The sequence below is a fragment of the Antedon bifida genome, chromosome 10 (assembly GCF_963402885.1).
Source record: "Antedon bifida chromosome 10, ecAntBifi1.1, whole genome shotgun sequence".
NCBI lineage: Eukaryota > Metazoa > Echinodermata > Crinoidea > Comatulida > Antedonidae > Antedon > Antedon bifida.
This window is the reverse complement of record NC_136235.1, coordinates 10,369,112-10,388,411: the sequence shown is the minus strand read 5'-3', so window position 1 is coordinate 10,388,411 and position 19,300 is coordinate 10,369,112. Positions and strand designations below refer to the sequence as shown.

At 32.7% G+C, this 19,300-nt stretch overlaps 1 protein-coding gene across 1 annotated transcript; it reads left to right on the top strand.

Annotated features, from left to right (window-relative positions):
- Positions 1 to 803: 803 nt before the first annotated feature.
- On the top strand, positions 804 to 1,835 carry LOC144853454 (uncharacterized). The gene has a single exon (XM_078711151.1). The coding sequence runs from the start codon at positions 804 to 806 to the stop codon at positions 1,833 to 1,835; it is 1,032 nt and encodes a 343-aa protein (XP_078567277.1).
- The last annotated feature ends 17,465 nt before the right edge of the window (positions 1,836 to 19,300 follow it).

Below are 19,300 nucleotides of genomic sequence, written 5' to 3'. Positions count from 1 at the left end.
AATAAAAATTAAAGACCAAAAATATGTTGAATTTTCAGATATCGTTAACCCAGACGATAGCGATACATTCGCGTTACAGTTCAACGGGGGCCTTGAAATGGTGCCAAAAAAGAAAAAACGATTCTTGTCCGAACATGAATGGTCCATGGCATTTTACGACTTCGCCACCATACACCTAAGCTATCACCCTACAGATATGCAAGACATTTTCACTTACGCAAAGCAAATTCAAATCATGATGCGAAACAACGCACAAAATTATACGATACGAAATCATACGATGAGGCTTTTCGGAGAGCTAGGGAACATACCAAATGCTCATGGGCCACAGTACGGGGCGACCTTATTCACAACTTAATGCTACAACGCTATCGCCCACAAAGTCATTTTCGGGGCTTTAACACCCCACCTTTCAACAGGAAGACCACCGATTCCCAAATACCACTCGGATACTGCCAAGCATACCATACCCCAGCGCGAAAGTGCTCACAACCATACCGCTGTAAGTTCTCTCATAAATGCTTTAAATGCTCCGAAGACAGGCCACACCCATATTTCCTGTGCAAACGAGATACAAATCAATCACGACACCCATCAACAACAACAACATCCCCTGCTAACCCCACTGCCAACCCCACTAAGGGTAGATAAACTCGAAACCCTTCTCTCGGGATATTCCAACAAAGATTACCTCATTTCCGGCTTTAAAAATGGTTTTTTCCTGAATTACGACGGTCCTGAAGCCGGTTTTACTGCCAAAAAAATCAGTATCGGCATTACAGAAACCTCAAATTATCCAACCGATGATTGCTAAAGAGATTGCTACAGGGCGTATCGCTGGCCCATTCGATTCGCCCCCATTTCTACATTTCAAATCGTCACCACTAAGTTTGAGGGAGAAATCCGTTGCAGGTAAATACAGATTAATTCATAACTTATCATATCCGCACGACGAAAGATCAGTGAATCATAATATTCCTCAACACTACAAAACAGTCCACTACGAAAATATATCCACAGCCGTAAATATCATTCAAAAATCCACCTACCCAGCCTACCTATCCAAAAGCGATATTCAAGATGCTTTCCGGCTCATTCCCTTACACAAAACACAGTATCACCTTACCGGGTTCTCTTGGAGAAACAAACTGTACTACGATAAGGTCCTCCCACAAGAGTGTGGATCCTCTTGTAGAATTTTTGAATCGTTTTCAGACGGAATAAAATGGATACTGACAAATAAACTAGCATGTAAAAACGTAGTCAAGGTATTAGACGATTTCCTGCTTATAGGCGATACAAAACATGAGTGCCAAAGGTACCTTAACAATCTCATTGCCTTATCGGATGCCATTGGCCTTCCTCTCTCCCCTCACAAAACAGTGGAGCCAACTACAAAATTAACCTTTTTAGGGATCGAACTGGATACGCGAGCTATGGTAGCCAGATTACCCAATGACAAACTAGAAAAGTATAAGTCCGAAGTAAAAAAATGGTCGAGTTCACATTACATAACACTCAGAGAACTTCAATCTCTTACCGGCAAACTTCAGTTCGCCACGTGCGTTATTAAGACCGGCAGGGCTTTCCTTACAAGACTATATACACTCACAAACGGTCAGACAAATCCCGACTCAAAAATACGTATTACCCAAGGAGTACGTGAAGACTTGAAAATTTGGATACAATTTCTTGACCAATACAATGGAACCACTATCATCAACGTACTACCAAAAAAGGACTCTGAATGCCGTCACTTCTTTTCAGATGCTTCCAAAAGGGAATTTGGTGCTACATTTGGGGCTACGTGGGTACACGGTATATTGATTGATTGAATTGATTGAAATATATATTTATACTGGGTAACCTCTTCAGTCAAAGACTGGTCTCCCAGAGGGCCCAGTTGGTGATCAGTGGCTGTGATGTACTAATACACCGGGGTAACCCCCTACTCGTCTCGAAAGATGTACTAGGTTCTTTAAAGTGCACACGAGCTAGATGTGTACACTGGACCTACGGTTTATAGTCCTTATCCGAGAAGACTCGTTCTACCACCAGAACCATGGAGTGAGTGAGCCTCGATGTTATGGCTACGTAATTACGGTTCCACTGTCTTAACCGCTCGGCCACTCACTCACTATGGCCAGAACGTTGGAAGAAGTTAGATATAATGGTCTTAGAAATGTACCCTATTTATCTCATGATATCACTGTACTCAAGCCAACTGGCCAACACTCATGTAGTATTTCACACCGATAACCTACCCAATGTCTAACATGTTAACAACAAAACTAGTTCTAATTCTGATGTAATGTGCATAATCAGGCCGTTAGTATTAGTACTACTTACACATAATATACATCTAACCGCCAGGCATATACCAGGTATTAAAAATGTACTAAGTGATGCAATTTCCCGTTCACAGGTAACAAAAAAACTTCTCAAACAATTCGGAATGCATCAAAACCCATTAACAATACCACCACATCTGCTACCAGAGAACTTCGCTGCATTCAAGAAAACCTGATACGAGCTTCCGTCACGACTGGAACCAGAAAATCATACAACAGGGCGTGGTCAATCTTACTTATGTTCCTACAAAGCCACCACCTACCACATCAAATGCCTATCTCACCACCCCACATCTCAACCAAAATACCATAAGAACGTATCTAAGTGCCATTGCATTCATGCACAAAATTACCAACAATCCAGACCCTACTAACATACCATTGTTAACTATTGTCACAAGAGGTGCTGGGAAGCTATACAACGTTGCCAGCCGCCGCCGACGCCTTCACCCGGTTACCACTACCATAATGGAGAAGCTTCTCGCTCAACTCAAATTTATTAAGAGCAACGAATACGAAAGGAAACTTTATAAAGCTTTGTTCCTCACCTGTTACTACGCTTGTGCGAGGGCAAGTGAAATGGTACGGACCAATAATCCGGAACACGTCCTAAAACTTCGCGACATTACCATCTCACACACCAAGGTCACCTTCCAATTTAATTCCTTCAAACACCACAAGGGCGATTCCCAACATTTCAGCATTAACAAAAAAGGAAACAGCATATTATGCCCGGTAAACGCGTTACAGGATTACAATTCGATCAGGCCTACGACTCGGGGGCAATTTTTCATATTTCAAACTAGAGCTCCACTACTTAGGAAACATTTAAGTCATACGTTAAAAGAAGCCGCGTTACACGCCAACTTAGACCACACCCGGTACAACACACACTCGTTCAGAATCGGAAGGGCCACGCAACTTAGGGACCTGGGCGCAGATGAACAAGAAATTAAAGCTACCGGAAGATGGAAAAGCGACGCATATAAACGGTATATCCGACCCCACTGCATAACCCTTAGTAATGACTAATAAAAATGTAAATTTACATTATAACTCACTTACATCCATGCGACTATTTACGTTTTTTGTTTTTCTCTTTCAGTATTGTTTATTGGCGATATGTTAGTACAACTTTGCTCCCATTGCAGTGCACGGTAGTGGAGCCCTCGGATTAGCCTTGGGTGGAAGGTGCTGATGCTCAACATACTGCCATGAAGTATCTGCGTATACATTCATGGGGAGCATCGTTGTATTAATGGTGATTTTTGTACCTATCAGTCTCTTTGGAGACTTTCCCAGGGAGTCCTGGTTGAACCATTTTTTTTTAAAATCTCAGTTTCAAGTGGGTAAATGAACATTCTTCCTTGTTTCCTGCACTTTGGTTGGCTGCTCTTGGCGGTGCCTTGGCACCTGCCGCGGGCTATTTTTCTCTGAGCATTCCTGTTGTGCTTACTTAGAATTGGAAAATTATTGCTATATATAACTTATATTTGCTTATGACTTTTATGTGCAGTTTTACATGGGCGAATGTTCATTTACTAATAAACTATTTAAGCCAGAACTTATGTTGTATGCATCTTTATTTAGTATTCTATGAGTTTGTTAATCGTCGCTGTCTCCGAGTAGCAAAAATCAAGAATTGGGTTGTGAACACAATTCTATTTTGAGACCGGAGAGGGCGGGTTTTCGACCTCTTTGATCAAGCACGCTCTCTGTTAACACGATCACTTTAAGTTGAAGACAAATTTCCCTTCCTCCCGCCCAATATTTAGACACTTAATAAGGGCTATTTTTCTCTGAGCATCCCTGTTGTGCTTACTTAGAATTGGAAAATTATTGCTATATATAACTTATATTTGCTTATGACTTTTATGTGCAGTTTTACATGGGCGAATGTTCATTTACTAATAAACTATTTAAGCCAGAACTTATGTTGTATGCATCTTTATTTAGTATTCTATGAGTTTGTAAATCGTCGCTGTCTCCGAGTAGCAAAATTGTCATTTATGCACCTATATTGTGTTAACATCATCTCATAGAGTAACTAGTTATGTCAAAAAAATTTTTCGGAAATTTCCCTGCGGGGGACTACAGGAATTGTTTCGAAAAATGACCAAAAATTCCACTTTTTAAAATTCAGAAAATATGCTATAATATTGCCATTTATGCTTATAGAGCCATCGTAACTAGTTATGTCAAAAAATAAAAGGGTCAAAATTTGGCCATTTTTCGGAAATTTTCCTGCGGGGGAATACAGGAATTGTTATGTCAAAAATAAAAGGGTCGAAATTTGGCAATTTTTTGAAAAATTCCCTACGGGGGACCATAAGAATTTTTTCGAAAAATGACCACAATTTCCACTTTTTAAAATTCTATAATTAGGCTATAATATTGCCATTTCTGCACATATATTGTGTTAACATCATCTTATAGGGCCATAGTAACTAGTTATGTCAAAAAATTAAAGGGTCGAAATTTGGCCATTTTTCGGAAATTTCCCTGCGGGGGACCACAAGAATTGTTTCGAAAAATGAACAAAGTTTCCACTTTTTTAAATTCAATAATTATGCTCTAATATTTCCATTTATGCACATATAATTGTATTAACATCATCTTATAGAACCATCGTAACTAGTTATGTCAAAAAATAAAAGGGTCGAAATTTGGCCATTTTTCGAAAATTTTCCTTTCCAATTTTTAAACCTTTATAATTAGGCTATAATATTGCCAATTATGCACATAGATTGTGTTAACATCATCTTTTAGAGCCATAGTAACTAGTTTTGTCAAAAAATAAAAGTGTTGAAAAATGGCAAAATTTTCCACTTTCTTAATATTAAATAATTATGCTATAGTATTGTTATTTATGCACATAATAATATTGTGTTAACATCATTTTATAGAGCCATCGTAACTAGTTATGTCAAAAAATAAAAGGGTCTAAATTTGGTAAATTTTCAAAAATTTCCCTGCGGGTTACCATAGGATTTTTTTTAGGGAAAATGGCAAAAATTCCACTTTTTAAAATTCGAAAATTATGCTATAATATTGCCATTTATACACATATATTGTCCTAACATCTTCTTATAGAGCCATAGCAACTAGTTATGTCAAAAAATAAAAGGGTCGAATATGGAAACATTTTCCACCTTCTAAAATTAAATAATTATGCTATAATATTTCCATTTATGCACATATATTGTGTTTACAACATTTTATAGATCCATCGTAACTAGTTATGTCAAAAAAAATAAAAGGGTCTAAATTTGGTAATTTTTCGAACATTTTTCTGCTGGGGATCACAGGAATTTTTTCGAAAAATGACCAATATTTCCACCTTTTATTATTCAATAATTAGGCTATAATTATCAAAAAATCAAAGGTTCGAAATTTGGCCATATTTCGAAAATTTTCCTACGGGGCACTATAGAAATTTTTTCAAAAAATTACCAAAGTTTCCACTTTTTTAAATTCAATAATTATGCTATAATATTGCCATTTATGCACCTATATTGTGTTAACATCATCTTATAGAGCCATAGTAACTAGTTATGTCAAAAAATAAAAGGGTCAAAATTTGGCCATTTTTCGAAAATTTCCGTGCGGGGGACCATAGGAATTTTTTCGAAAAATGGCCAAAATTTCCTATTTTTAAAATTCTAGAATTAGGCTATATTATTGCCATTTATGCACATATATTGAGTTGACATCATCTTATAGAGCCATAGTAACTAGTTATGTCAAATAATAAAAAGGTCGAAATTTGGCCATTTTTCGAAAATTTCCCTTCGGGGGACCATAGGAATTTTTTCGAAAAATGGCCAAAATTTCAAATTTTTAAAATTCTATAATTAGGCTATAATATTGCCATTTATACACATATATTGTGTTAACATCATCTTATAGAGCCATAGTAACTAGTTATGTCAAAAAATAAAAGTGTCAAAATTTGGCCATTTTTCGGAAATTTTCCTGCGGGGGACTACAGGAATTGTTTCGAAAAATGACCAAAAATTCCACTTTTTAAAATTCAGAAAATATGCTATAATATTGCCATTTATGCTTATAGAGCCATCGTAACTAGTTATGTCAAAAAATAAAAGGGTCAAAATTTGGCCATTTTTTGGAAATTTCTCTGCGGGGGACTACAGGAATTGTTATGTTAAAAATAAAAGGGTCGAAATTTGGATATTTTTTGAAAAATTGCCTACGGGGGACCATAAGAATTTTTTCGAAAAATGTCCACAATTTCCACTTTTTTAAATTCTATAATTAGGCTATAATATTGCCATTTCTGCACATATATTGTGTTAACATCATCTTATAGGGCCATAGTAACTAGTTATGTCAAAAAATAAAAGGGTCGAAATTTGGCCATTTTTCGGAAATTTCCCTGCGGGGGACCACAGGAATTGTTTCGAAAAATGAACAAAGTTTCCACTTTTTTAAATTCAATAATTATGCTATAATATTTCCATTTATGCAAATATAATTGTATTAACATCATCTTATAGAACCATCGTAACTAGTTATGTCAAAAAATAAAAGGGTCGAAATTTAGCCATTTTTCGAAAATTTTCCTTTCCAATTTTTAAAATTCTATAATTAGGCTATAATATTGCCAATTATGCACATAGATTGTGTTAACATCTTCTTATAGATTCATAGCAACTAGTTATGTCAAAAAATAAAAGGGTCGAAAATGGAAAAATTTTCCACCTTCTAAAATTAAATAATTATGCTATAATATTGCCATTTATGCACATATATTGTGTTTACAACATTTTATAGAGCCATCGTAACTAGTTATGTCAAAAAAAATAAAAGGGTCTAAATTTGGTAATTTTTCGAACATTTTTCTGCTGGGGATCACATAAATTTTTTCGAAAAATGACCAATATTTCCACCTTTTATTATTCAATAATTAGGCTATAATTATCAAAAAATCAAAGGTTCGAAATTTGGCCATATTTCGAAAATTTACCCGCGGGGGATCATAGGAATTTTTTCGAAAAATGATCAAAGCTTCCACTTCTTTAAATTCAATAATTATGCTATAATATTGCCATTTATGCACATATATTGTGTTAACATCATCTTATAGAGCCATAGTAACTAGTTATGTCAAAAAATAAAAGGGTCAAAATTTGGTCATTTCTCGGAAATTTTCCTGCGGGGGACCATAGGAATTTTTTCGAAAAATGGCCAAAATTTCAAATTTTTAAAATTCTATAATTAGGCTATAATATTGCCATTTATACACATATATTGTGTTAACATCATCTTATAGAGCCATAGTAACTAGTTATGTCAAATAATAAAAGGGTCGAAATTTGGCCATTTTTCGGAAATTTCCCTGCGGGGGGGACCACAGAAATTTTTTCGAAAAATGGCCAAAATTTCCACTTTTTAAAATTCTATAAATTAGGCTATAATATTGCCATTTATGCACATATATTGTTTTAACATCATCTTATACAGACATAGTAACTAGTTATGTCAAAAAATAAAAGGGTCGAAATTTGGCCATTTTTCGAAAATTTCCCCGCGGGGGACCATAGGAATTTTTTTCGAAAAATGATCAAAGCTTCCACTTCTTTAAATTCAATAATTTTGCTATAATATTGCAGTTTATGCACATATATTGTGTTAACATCATCTTATAGAGCCATAGTAACTAGTTATGTCAAAAAATAAAAGGGTCAAAATTTGGTCATTTCTCGGAAATTTTCTTGCTGGGGACCATAAGAATTTTTTCGAAAAATGGCAAAAATTTCCAATTTTTAAAATTCTATAATTAGGCTATAATATTGCCATTTATACACATATATTGTGTTAACATCATCTTATAGAGCCATAGTAACTAGTTATGTCAAATAATAAAAGGGTCGAAATTTTGCCATTTTTCGGAAATTTCCCTGCGGGGGACCACAGGAAATTTTTCGAAAAATGAACAAAGTTTCCACTTTTTTAAATGCAATAATTATGCTATAATATTGCCATTTATGCACATATATCGTGTTAACATCATCTTATAGAGCCATAGTAACTAGTTATGTCAAAAAATAAAAGGGTCAAAATTTGGTCATTTCTCGGAAATTTTCCTGCGGGGGACCATAGGAATTTTTTCGAAAAGTGGCCAAAATTTCCAATTTTTAAAATTCTATAATTAGGCTATAATATTGCCATTTATACACATATATTGTGTTAACATCATCTTATAGAGCCATAGTAACTAGTTATGTCAAATAATAAAAGGGTCGAAATTTTGCCATTTTTCGGAAATTTCCCTGCGGGGGGGGACCACAGGAATTTTTTCGAAAAATGAACAAAGTTTCCACTTTTTTAAATGCAATAATTATGCTATAATATTGCCATTTATGCACATATATCGTGTTAACATCATCTTATAGAGCCATAGTAACTAGTTATGTCAAAAAATAAAAGGGTCAAAATTTGGTCATTTCTCGGAAATTTTCCTGCGGGGGACCATAGGAATTTTTTCGAAAAGTGGCCAAAATTTCCAATTTTTAAAATTCTATAATTAGGCTATAATATTGCCATTTATACACATATATTGTGTTAACATCATCTTATAGAGCCATAGTAACTAGTTATGTCAAATAATAAAAGGGTCGAAATTTGGCCATTTTTCGGAAATTTCCCTGCGGGGGGGGACCACAGGAATTTTTTCGAAAAATGGCCAAAATTTCCACTTTTTAAAATTCTATAAATTAGGCTATAATATTGCCATTTATGCACATATATTGTTTTAACATCATCTTATAGAGCCATAGTAACTAGTTATGTCAAATAATAAAAGGGTCGAAATTTGGCCATTTTTCGGAAATTTCCCTGCGGGGGACCACAGGAATTTTTTTCGAAAAATGAACAAAGTTTCCACTTTTTAAAATTCAATAATTATGCTATAATATTGCCATTTATGCACATATATTGTGTTAACATCATCTTATAGAGCCATAGTAACTAGTTATGTCAAAAAATAAAAGGGTCAAAATTTGCTCATTTGTCGGAAATTTCCCTGCGGGGGACCATAGGATTTTTTTCGAAAAATGGCCAAAATTTTCAATTTTTAAAATTCTATAATTAGGCTATAATATTGCCATTTATGCACATATATTTTGTTAACATCATCTTATACAGACATAGTAACTAGTTATGTCAAAAAATAAAAGGGTCGAAATTTGGCCATTTTTCGAAAATTTCCCTTCGGGGGACCATAGAAATTTTTTCGAAAAATGAACAAAGTTTCCACTTTTTTAAATTCAATAAATATGCTATATTATTGCCATTTTTGCACATATATCGTGTTAACATCATCTTATAGAGCCATAGTAACTAGTTATGTCAAAAAATAAAAGGGTCAACATTTGCTCATTTGTCGGAAATTTCCCTGCGGGGGACCATAGGATTTTTTTCGAAAAATTGCCAAAATTTCCAATTTTTAAAATTCTATAATTAGGCTATAATATTGCCATTTATACACATATATTGTGTTAACATCATCTTATAGAGCCATAGTAACTAGTTATGTCAAATAATAAAAGGGTCGAAATTTGGCAATTTTTCGGAAATTTCCCTGCGGGGGACCATAGGAATTTTTTCGAAAAATGGCCAAAATTTCCAATTTTTAAAATTCTATAATTAGGCTATAATATTGCCATTTATACACATATATTGTGTTAACATCATCTTATAGAGCCATAGTAACTAGTTATGTCAAATAATAAAAGGGTCGAAATTTGGCCATTTTTCGGAAATTTCCCTGCGGGGGACCACAGGAATTTTTTCGAAAAATGGCCAAAATTTCCAATTTTTAAAATTCTATAATTAGGCTATAATATTGAAATTTATACACATATATTGTGTTAACATCATCTTATAGAGCCATAGTAACTAGTTATGTCAAATAATAAAAGGGTCGAAATTTGGCCATTTTTCGGAAATTTCCCTGCGGGGGACTACAGGAATTGTTTCGAAAAATGACCAAAAATTCCACTTTTTAAAATTCAGAAAATATGCTATAATATTGCCATTTATGCTTATAGAGCCATCGTAACTAGTTATGTCAAAAAATAAAAGGGTCAAAATTTGGCCATTTTTCGGAAATTTCCCTGCGGGGGACTACAGGAATTGTTATGTCAAAAATAAAAGGGTCGAAATTTGGCAATTTTTTGAAAAATTCCCTACGGGGACCATAAGAATTTTTTCGAAAAATGACCACAATTTCAACTTTTTAAAATTCTATAATTAGGCTATAATATTGCCATTTCTGCACATATATTGTGTTAACATCATCTTATAGGGCCATAGTAACTAGTTATGTCAAAAAATTAAAGGGTCGAAATTTGGCCATTTTTCGGAAATTTCCCTGCGGGGGACCACAGGAATTGTTTCGAAAAATGAACAAAGTTTCCACTTTTTTAAATTCAATAATTATGCTCTAATATTTCCATTTATGCACATATAATTGTATTAACATCATCTTATAGAACCATCGTAACTAGTTATGTCAAAAAATAAAAGGGTCGAAATTTGGCCATTTTTCGAAAATTTTCTTTTCCAATTTTTAAAATTCTATAATTAGGCTATAATATTGCCAATTATGCACATAGATTGTGTTAACATCATCTTTTAGAGCCATAGTAACTAGTTTTGTCAAAAAATAAAAGTGTTGAAAAATGGCAAAATTTTCCACTTTCTTAATATTAAATAATTATGCTATAGTATTGTTATTTATGCACATAATAATATTGTGTTAACATCATTTTATAGAGCCATCGTAACTAGTTATGTCAAAAAATAAAAGGGTCTAAATTTGGTAAATTTTCAAAAATTTCCCTGCGGGTTACCATAGGATTTTTTTTAGGAAAAATGGCAAAAACTCCACTTTTTAAAATTCGAAAATTATGCTATAATATTGCCATTTATACACATATATTGTCCTAACATCTTCTTTTAGAGCCATAGCAACTAGTTATGTCAAAAAATAAAAGGGTCGAATATGAAAAAATTTTCCACCTTCTAAAATTAAATAATTATGCTATAATATTTCCATTTATGCACATATATTGTGTTTACAACATTTTATAGATCCATCGTAACTAGTTATGTCAAAAAAAATAAAAGGGTCTAAATTTGGTAATTTTTCGAACATTTTTCTGCTGGGGATCACAGGAATTTTTTCGAAAAATGACCAATATTTCCACCTTTTATTATTCAATAATTAGGCTATAATTATCAAAAAATCAAAGGTTCGAAATTTGGCCATATTTCGAAAATTTTCCTGCGGGGCACTATAGAAATTTTTTCAAAAAATGACCAAAGTTTCCACTTTTTAAAATTCAATAATTATGCTATAATATTGCCATTTATGCACCTATATTGTGTTAACATCATCTTATAGAGCCATAGTAACTAGTTATGTCAAAAAATAAAAGGGTCAAAATTTGGCCATTTTTCGAAAATTTCCCTGCGGGGGACCATAGGAATTTTTTCGAAAAATGGCCAAAATTTCCTATTTTTAAAATTCTAGAATTAGGCTATATTATTGCCATTTATGCACATATATTGAGTTGACATCATCTTATAGAGCCATAGTAACTAGTTATGTCAAATAATAAAAAGGTCGAAATTTGGCCATTTTTCGAAAATTTCCCTTCGGGGGACCATAGGAATTTTTTCTAAAAATGGCCAAAATTTCAAATTTTTAAAATTCTATAATTAGGCTATAATATTGCCATTTATACACATATATTGTGTTAACATCATCTTATAGAGCCATAGTAACTAGTTATGTCAAAAAATAAAAGGGTCAAAATTTGGCCATTTTTCGGAAATTTTCCTGCGGGGGACTACAGGAATTGTTTCGAAAAATGACCAAAAATTCCACTTTTTAAAATTCAGAAAATATGCTATAATATTGCCATTTATGCTTATAGAGCCATCGTAACTAGTTATGTCAAAAAATAAAAGGGTCAAAATTTGGTCATTTTTTGGAAATTTCTCTGCGGGGGACTACAGGAATTGTTATGTTAAAAATAAAAGGGTCGAAATTTGGATATTTTTTGAAAAATTGCCTACGGGGGACCATAAGAATTTTTTCGAAAAATGTCCACAATTTCCACTTTTTTAAATTCTATAATTAGGCTATAATATTGCCATTTCTGCACATATATTGTGTTAACATCATCTTATAGGGCCATAGTAACTAGTTATGTCAAAAAATAAAAGGGTCGAAATTTGGCCATTTTTCGGAAATTTCCCTGCGGGGGACCACAGGAATTGTTTCGAAAAATGAACAAAGTTTCCTCTTTTTTAAATTCAATAATTATGCTATAATATTTCCATTTATGCAAATATAATTGTATTAACATCATCTTATAGAACCATCGTAACTAGTTATGTCAAAAAATAAAAGGGTCGAAATTTAGCCATTTTTCGAAAATTTTCCTTTCCAATTTTTTAAATTCTATAATTAGGCTATAATATTGCCAATTATGCACATAGATTGTGTTAACATCTTCTTATAGATTCATAGCAACTAGTTATGTCAAAAAATAAAAGGGTCGAAAATGGAAAAATTTTCCACCTTCTAAAATTAAATAATTATGCTATAATATTGCCATTTATGCACATATATTGTGTTTACAACATTTTATAGAGCCATCGTAACTAGTTATGTCAAAAAATAAAAGGGTCAAAATTTGGTCATTTCTCGGAAATTTTCCTGCGGGGGACCATAGGAATTTTTTCGAAAAATGGCAAAAATTTCCAATTTTTAAAATTCTATAATTAGGCTATAATATTGCCATTTATACACATATATTGTGTTAACATCATCTTATAGAGCCATAGTAACTAGTTATGTCAAATAATAAAAGGGTCGAAATTTGGCCATTTTTCGGAAATTTCCCTGCGGGGGGGACCACAGGAATTTTTTCGAAAAATGTCCACAATTTCCACTTTTTTAAATTCTATAATTAGGCTATAATATTGCCATTTCTGCACATATATTGTGTTAACATCATCTTATAGGGCCATAGTAACTAGTTATGTCAAAAAATAAAAGGGTCGAAATTTGGCCATTTTTCGGAAATTTCCCTGCGGGGGACCACAGGAATTGTTTCGAAAAATGAACAAAGTTTCCACTTTTTTAAATTCAATAATTATGCTATAATATTTCCATTTATGCAAATATAATTGTATTAACATCATCTTATAGAACCATCGTAACTAGTTATGTCAAAAAATAAAAGGGTCGAAATTTAGCCATTTTTCGAAAATTTTCCTTTCCAATTTTTAAAATTCTATAATTAGGCTATAATATTGCCAATTATACACATAGATTGTGTTAACATCTTCTTATAGATTCATAGCAACTAGTTATGTCAAAAAATAAAAGGGTCGAAAATGGAAAAATTTTCCACCTTCTAAAATTAAATAATTATGCTATAATATTGCCATTTATGCACATATATTGTGTTTACAACATTTTATAGAGCCATCGTAACTAGTTATGTCAAAAAAAATAAAAGGGTCTAAATTTGGTAATTTTTCGAACATTTTTCTGCTGGGGATCACAGAAATTTTTTCGAAAAATGACCAATATTTCCACCTTTTATTATTCAATAATTAGGCTATAATTATCAAAAAATCAAAGGTTCGAAATTTGGCCATATTTCGAAAATTTACCCGCGGGGGATCATAGGAATTTTTTCGAAAAATGATCAAAGCTTCCACTTCTTTAAATTCAATAATTATGCTATAATATTGCCATTTATGCACATATATTGTGTTAACATCATCTTATAGAGCCATAGTAACTAGTTATGTCAAAAAATAAAAGGGTCAAAATTTGGTCATTTCTCGGAAATTTTCCTGCGGGGGACCATAGGAATTTTTTCGAAAAATGGCCAAAATTTTAAATTTTTAAAATTCTATAATTAGGCTATAATATTGCCATTTATACACATATATTGTGTTAACATCATCTTATAGAGCCATAGTAACTAGTTATGTCAAATAATAAAAGGGTCGAAATTTGGCCATTTTTCGGAAATTTCCCTGCGGGGGGGACCACAGAAATTTTTTCGAAAAATGGCCAAAATTTCCACTTTTTAAAATTCTATAAATTAGGCTATAATATTGCCATTTATGCACATATATTGTTTTAACATCATCTTATACAGACATAGTAACTAGTTATGTCAAAAAATAAAAGGGTCGAAATTTGGCCATTTTTCGAAAATTTCCCCGCGGGGGACCATAGGAATTTTTTTCGAAAAATGATCAAAGCTTCCACTTCTTTAAATTCAATAATTTTGCTATAATATTGCAATTTATGCACATATATTGTGTTAACATCATCTTATAGAGCCATAGTAACAGGTTATGTCAAAAAATAAAAGGGTCAAAATTTGGTCATTTCTCGGAAATTTTCTTGCTGGGGACCATAAGAATTTTTTCGAAAAATGGCAAAAATTTCCAATTTTTAAAATTCTATAATTAGGCTATAATATTGCCATTTATACACATATATTGTGTTAACATCATCTTATAGAGCCATAGTAACTAGTTATGTCAAATAATAAAAGGGTCGAAATTTTGCCATTTTTCGGACATTTCCCTGCGGAGGACCACAGGAATTTTTTCGAAAAATGAACAAAGTTTCCACTTTTTTAAATTCAATAATTATGCTATAATATTGCCATTTATGCACATATATTGTGTTAACATCATCTTATAGAGCCATAGTAACTAGTTATGTCAAAAAATAAAAGGGTCAAAATTTGGTCATTTCTCGTAAATTTTCCTGCGGGGGACCATAGGAATTTTTTCGAAAAGTGGCCAAAATTTCCAATTTTTAAAATTCTATAATTAGGCTATAATATTGCCATTTATACACATATATTGTGTTAACATCATCTTATAGAGCCATAGTAACTAGTTATGTCAAATAATAAAAGGGTCGAAATTTGGCCATTTTTCGGAAATTTCCCTGCGGGGGGGGGGGGGGGGGGGGACCACAGGAATTTTTTCGAAAAATGGCCAAAATTTCCACTTTTTAAAATTCTATAAATTAGGCTATAATATTGCCATTTATGCACATATATTGTTTTAACATCATCTTATAGAGCCATAGTAACTAGTTATGTCAAATAATAAAAGGGTCGAAATTTGGCCATTTTTCGGAAATTTCCCTGCGGGGGACCACAGGAATTTTTTCGAAAAATGGCCAAAATTTTCAATTTTTAAAATTCTATAATTAGGCTATAATATTGCCATTTATGCACATATATTTTGTTAACATCATCTTATACAGACATAGTAACTAGTTATGTCAAAAAATAAAAGGGTCGAAATTTGGCCATTTTTCGAAAATTTCCCTTCAGGGGACCATAGAAATTTTTTCGAAAAATGAACAAAGTTTCCACTTTTTTAAATTCAATAAATATGCTATATTATTGCCATTTTTGCACATATATCGTGTTAACATCATCTTATAGAGCCATAGTAACTAGTTATGTCAAAAAATAAAAGGGTCAAAATTTGCTCATTTGTCGGAAATTTCCCTGCGGGGGATCATAGGATTTTTTTCGAAAAATTTCCAAAATTTCCAATTTTTAAAATTCTATAATTAGGCTATAATATTGCCATTTATACACATATATTGTGTTAACATCATCTTATAGAGCCATAGTAACTAGTTATGTCAAATAATAAAAGGGTCGAAATTTGGCAATTTTTCGGAAATTTCCCTGCGGGGGACCATAGGAATTTTTTCGAAAAATGGCCAAAATTTCCAATTTTTAAAATTCTATAATTAGGCTATAATATTGCCATTTATACACATATATTGTGTTAACATCATCTTATAGAGCTATAGTAACTAGTTATGTCAAATAATAAAAGGATCGAAATTTTGCCATTTTTCGGAAATTTCCCTGCGGGGGACCACAGGAATTTTTTCGAAAAATGGCCAAAATTTCCACTTTTTAAAATTCTATAAATTAGGCTATAATATTGCCATTTGTGACCCGATCTGGCAAAACCCTCTCTTTGTCGGCAATTCAAAATTCACGTAATCAGTCAAAATACGTCCAAATCGACTACCCTGGCAGATTACATGTTTTTGCATTTTCGAAATATTTCACTATTTAAGAATACGTCTACCTGATTTAAACTCCCGAAATTTAATTAAAATCATGAAAAAAGAGAGTTTTAAAAACATGTATTTTCCTCAAGCCTAACAATTTATTCACGATCTACGCTAAGAGTTTACGTAAATTCAGTTGAAAGTTGCCGAGTTTGACTACATTTTGATCGCCAGTTCGCTGCACAATGTTGAAAGGTCACACATCAAAATAAAGCTCATCCATTTGACATTCCAAATATGGAAGTTTTAGGGCGGAGTTTAAAGAAGGAACCAATGAAAACTTTGATTTACTATGACATAATTTCAGAAAATTCGGTTCTTCGCGAAGTTTCTGGAACAGCGAACTGCGTGTGTTGCTATGGCGCATCATCGCAATAACAAACGTTATTGGTCAACGTGCTAGATGTTATACGTACTACGCGCGGAAATAAAAAGTTGTTTACATTTTTGTGAGGTTATTTTCATTTTACACAGCATGTCGTAAATTGGAATAAAAACAATTTGAATATTCAAAGTAAAGTGTTCTGCAATAGCTGTAGCCTGTATTTGTTTATTCCATAGTAAAATAGACAAGTTAAAAACAATTCACGTCATAAATTCAATTGTATTTTCTATATTTTTTTGGGCTAGGCCTTAATTTTATTATGGTTGTAGGCCTACTACTACTACTGGGCCTAGATTTATTGTCAATAAATAGTTTTCTTTATACATTTTATATATCCAATCGGCAATTATTTATTTAATTTATTGTCCAGTCCTTTCATAATAAATGTTTTTTTAAATCATTGGATTCAAGTCCAAACATTACAGCGAATCTTCCACTTTATAAAAAAAACAAATGTATTAAATCGTCAATACAATGTTAGTAGCTAGCAAGCTGTGACTCTGCAAGGCGCAAAACTTGTCTAGGCTAGTTTACTACTAACGCCAGCTCCGGTGTCGATGCACCGCTGCCATATATGGCCTGACGAACACCCATCAGTAGGTCTAATACAGGCGGTGATGACGAAAATCTGAATAAGCCTAGGCCTAGCTACCTGCTTGGTTTTTCGCTGTTGATATCGTAAACACCTCCGAAACCAGTTAAAATAAGCTTGACGTTATATTGCTGTTTTTCAATAGTGCAAAATAGTTAATTCGAGTGACTAAATAGGTTAAAACGGCGTCTGAAATCAGTCAAATATGATGTGCACGCTGTTATTATATCGCACACACTTCCTGGTATGACGTCATTGTGCCTTAGACCAAAATACCGCGTTGCTACGGAGTAATTTTTCAGCGCGTATCAAAAAGAATTTCATTGCAAACTTCAAACGCGATTTCCTCGTAAACAAATTGAATGATATCTAAGTTTTAAAATGTAATAACTTTTTAAATATTTACTCAATTTTTATGAAATAAACACCACTACAAAAGGTTATGATTCAAATAATCCAAATATATAAAAAAAATACAAAATGAATATTTCCGACAAACGTAGGGTTTTGCCAGATCGGGTCACATTTATGCACATACATTGTGTTAACATCATCTTATACAGACATAGTAACTAGTTATGTCAAAAAATAAAAGGGTCGAAATTTGGCCATTTTTCGAAAATTTCCCTTCGGGGAACCATAGGAATTTTTTCGAAAAATGAACAAAGTTTTCACTTTTTAAAATTCAATAATTATGCTATAATATTGCCATTTATGCACATATATCGTGTTAACATCATCTTATAGAGCCATAGTAACTAGTTATGTAAAAAAATAAAAGGGTCAAAATTTGCTCATTTGTCGGAAATTTCCCTGCGGGGGACCATAGAATTTTTTTCGAAAAATGGCCAAAATTTTCAATTTTTAAAATTTTATAATTAGGCTATAATATTGCCATTTATACACATATATTGTGTTAACATCATCTTATAGAGCCATAGTAACTAGTTATGTCAAATAATAAAAGGGTCGAAATTTGGCCATTTTTCGGAAATTTCCCTGCGGTGGACCACAGGAATTTTTTCGAAAAATTGCCAAAATTTCCACTTTTTAAAATTCTATAAATTAGGCTATAATATTGCCACTTATGCACATATATTGTGTTAACATCATCTTATAGAGACATAGTAACTAGTTATGTCAAAAAATAAAAGGGTCGAAATTTGGCCATTTTTCGAAAATTTCCCCGCGGGGGACCATAGGAATTTTTTCGAAAAATGATCAAAGCTTCCACATCTTTAAATTCAATAATTATGCTATAATATTTCCATTTATGCACATATATTGTGTTAACATCATCTTATAGAGCCATAGTAACTAGTTATGTCAAAAATAAAAAGGGTCAAAATTTGGTCATTTCTCGGAAATTTTCCTGCGGGGGAACAATAGGGTTTTTTTTTCGAAAAATGGCGAAAATTTCCAATTTTTAAAATTCTATAATTAGGCTATAATATTGCCACTTATACACATATATTGTGTTAACATCATCTTATAGAGCCATAGTAACTAGTTATGTCAAATAATAAAAGGGTCGAAATTTGGCCATTTTTCGGAAATTTCCCTGCGGGGGACCACAGGAATTTTTTCGAAAAATGAACAAAGTTTCCACTTTTTTAAATTCAATAAATATGCTATAATATTGCCATTTATGCACATATATCGTGTTAACATCATCTTATAGAGCCATTGTAACTAGTTATGTCAAAAAATAAAAGGGTCAAAATTTGCTCATTCGTCGGAAATTTCCCTGCGGGGGACCATAGGAATTTTTACGAAAAATGGCCAAAATT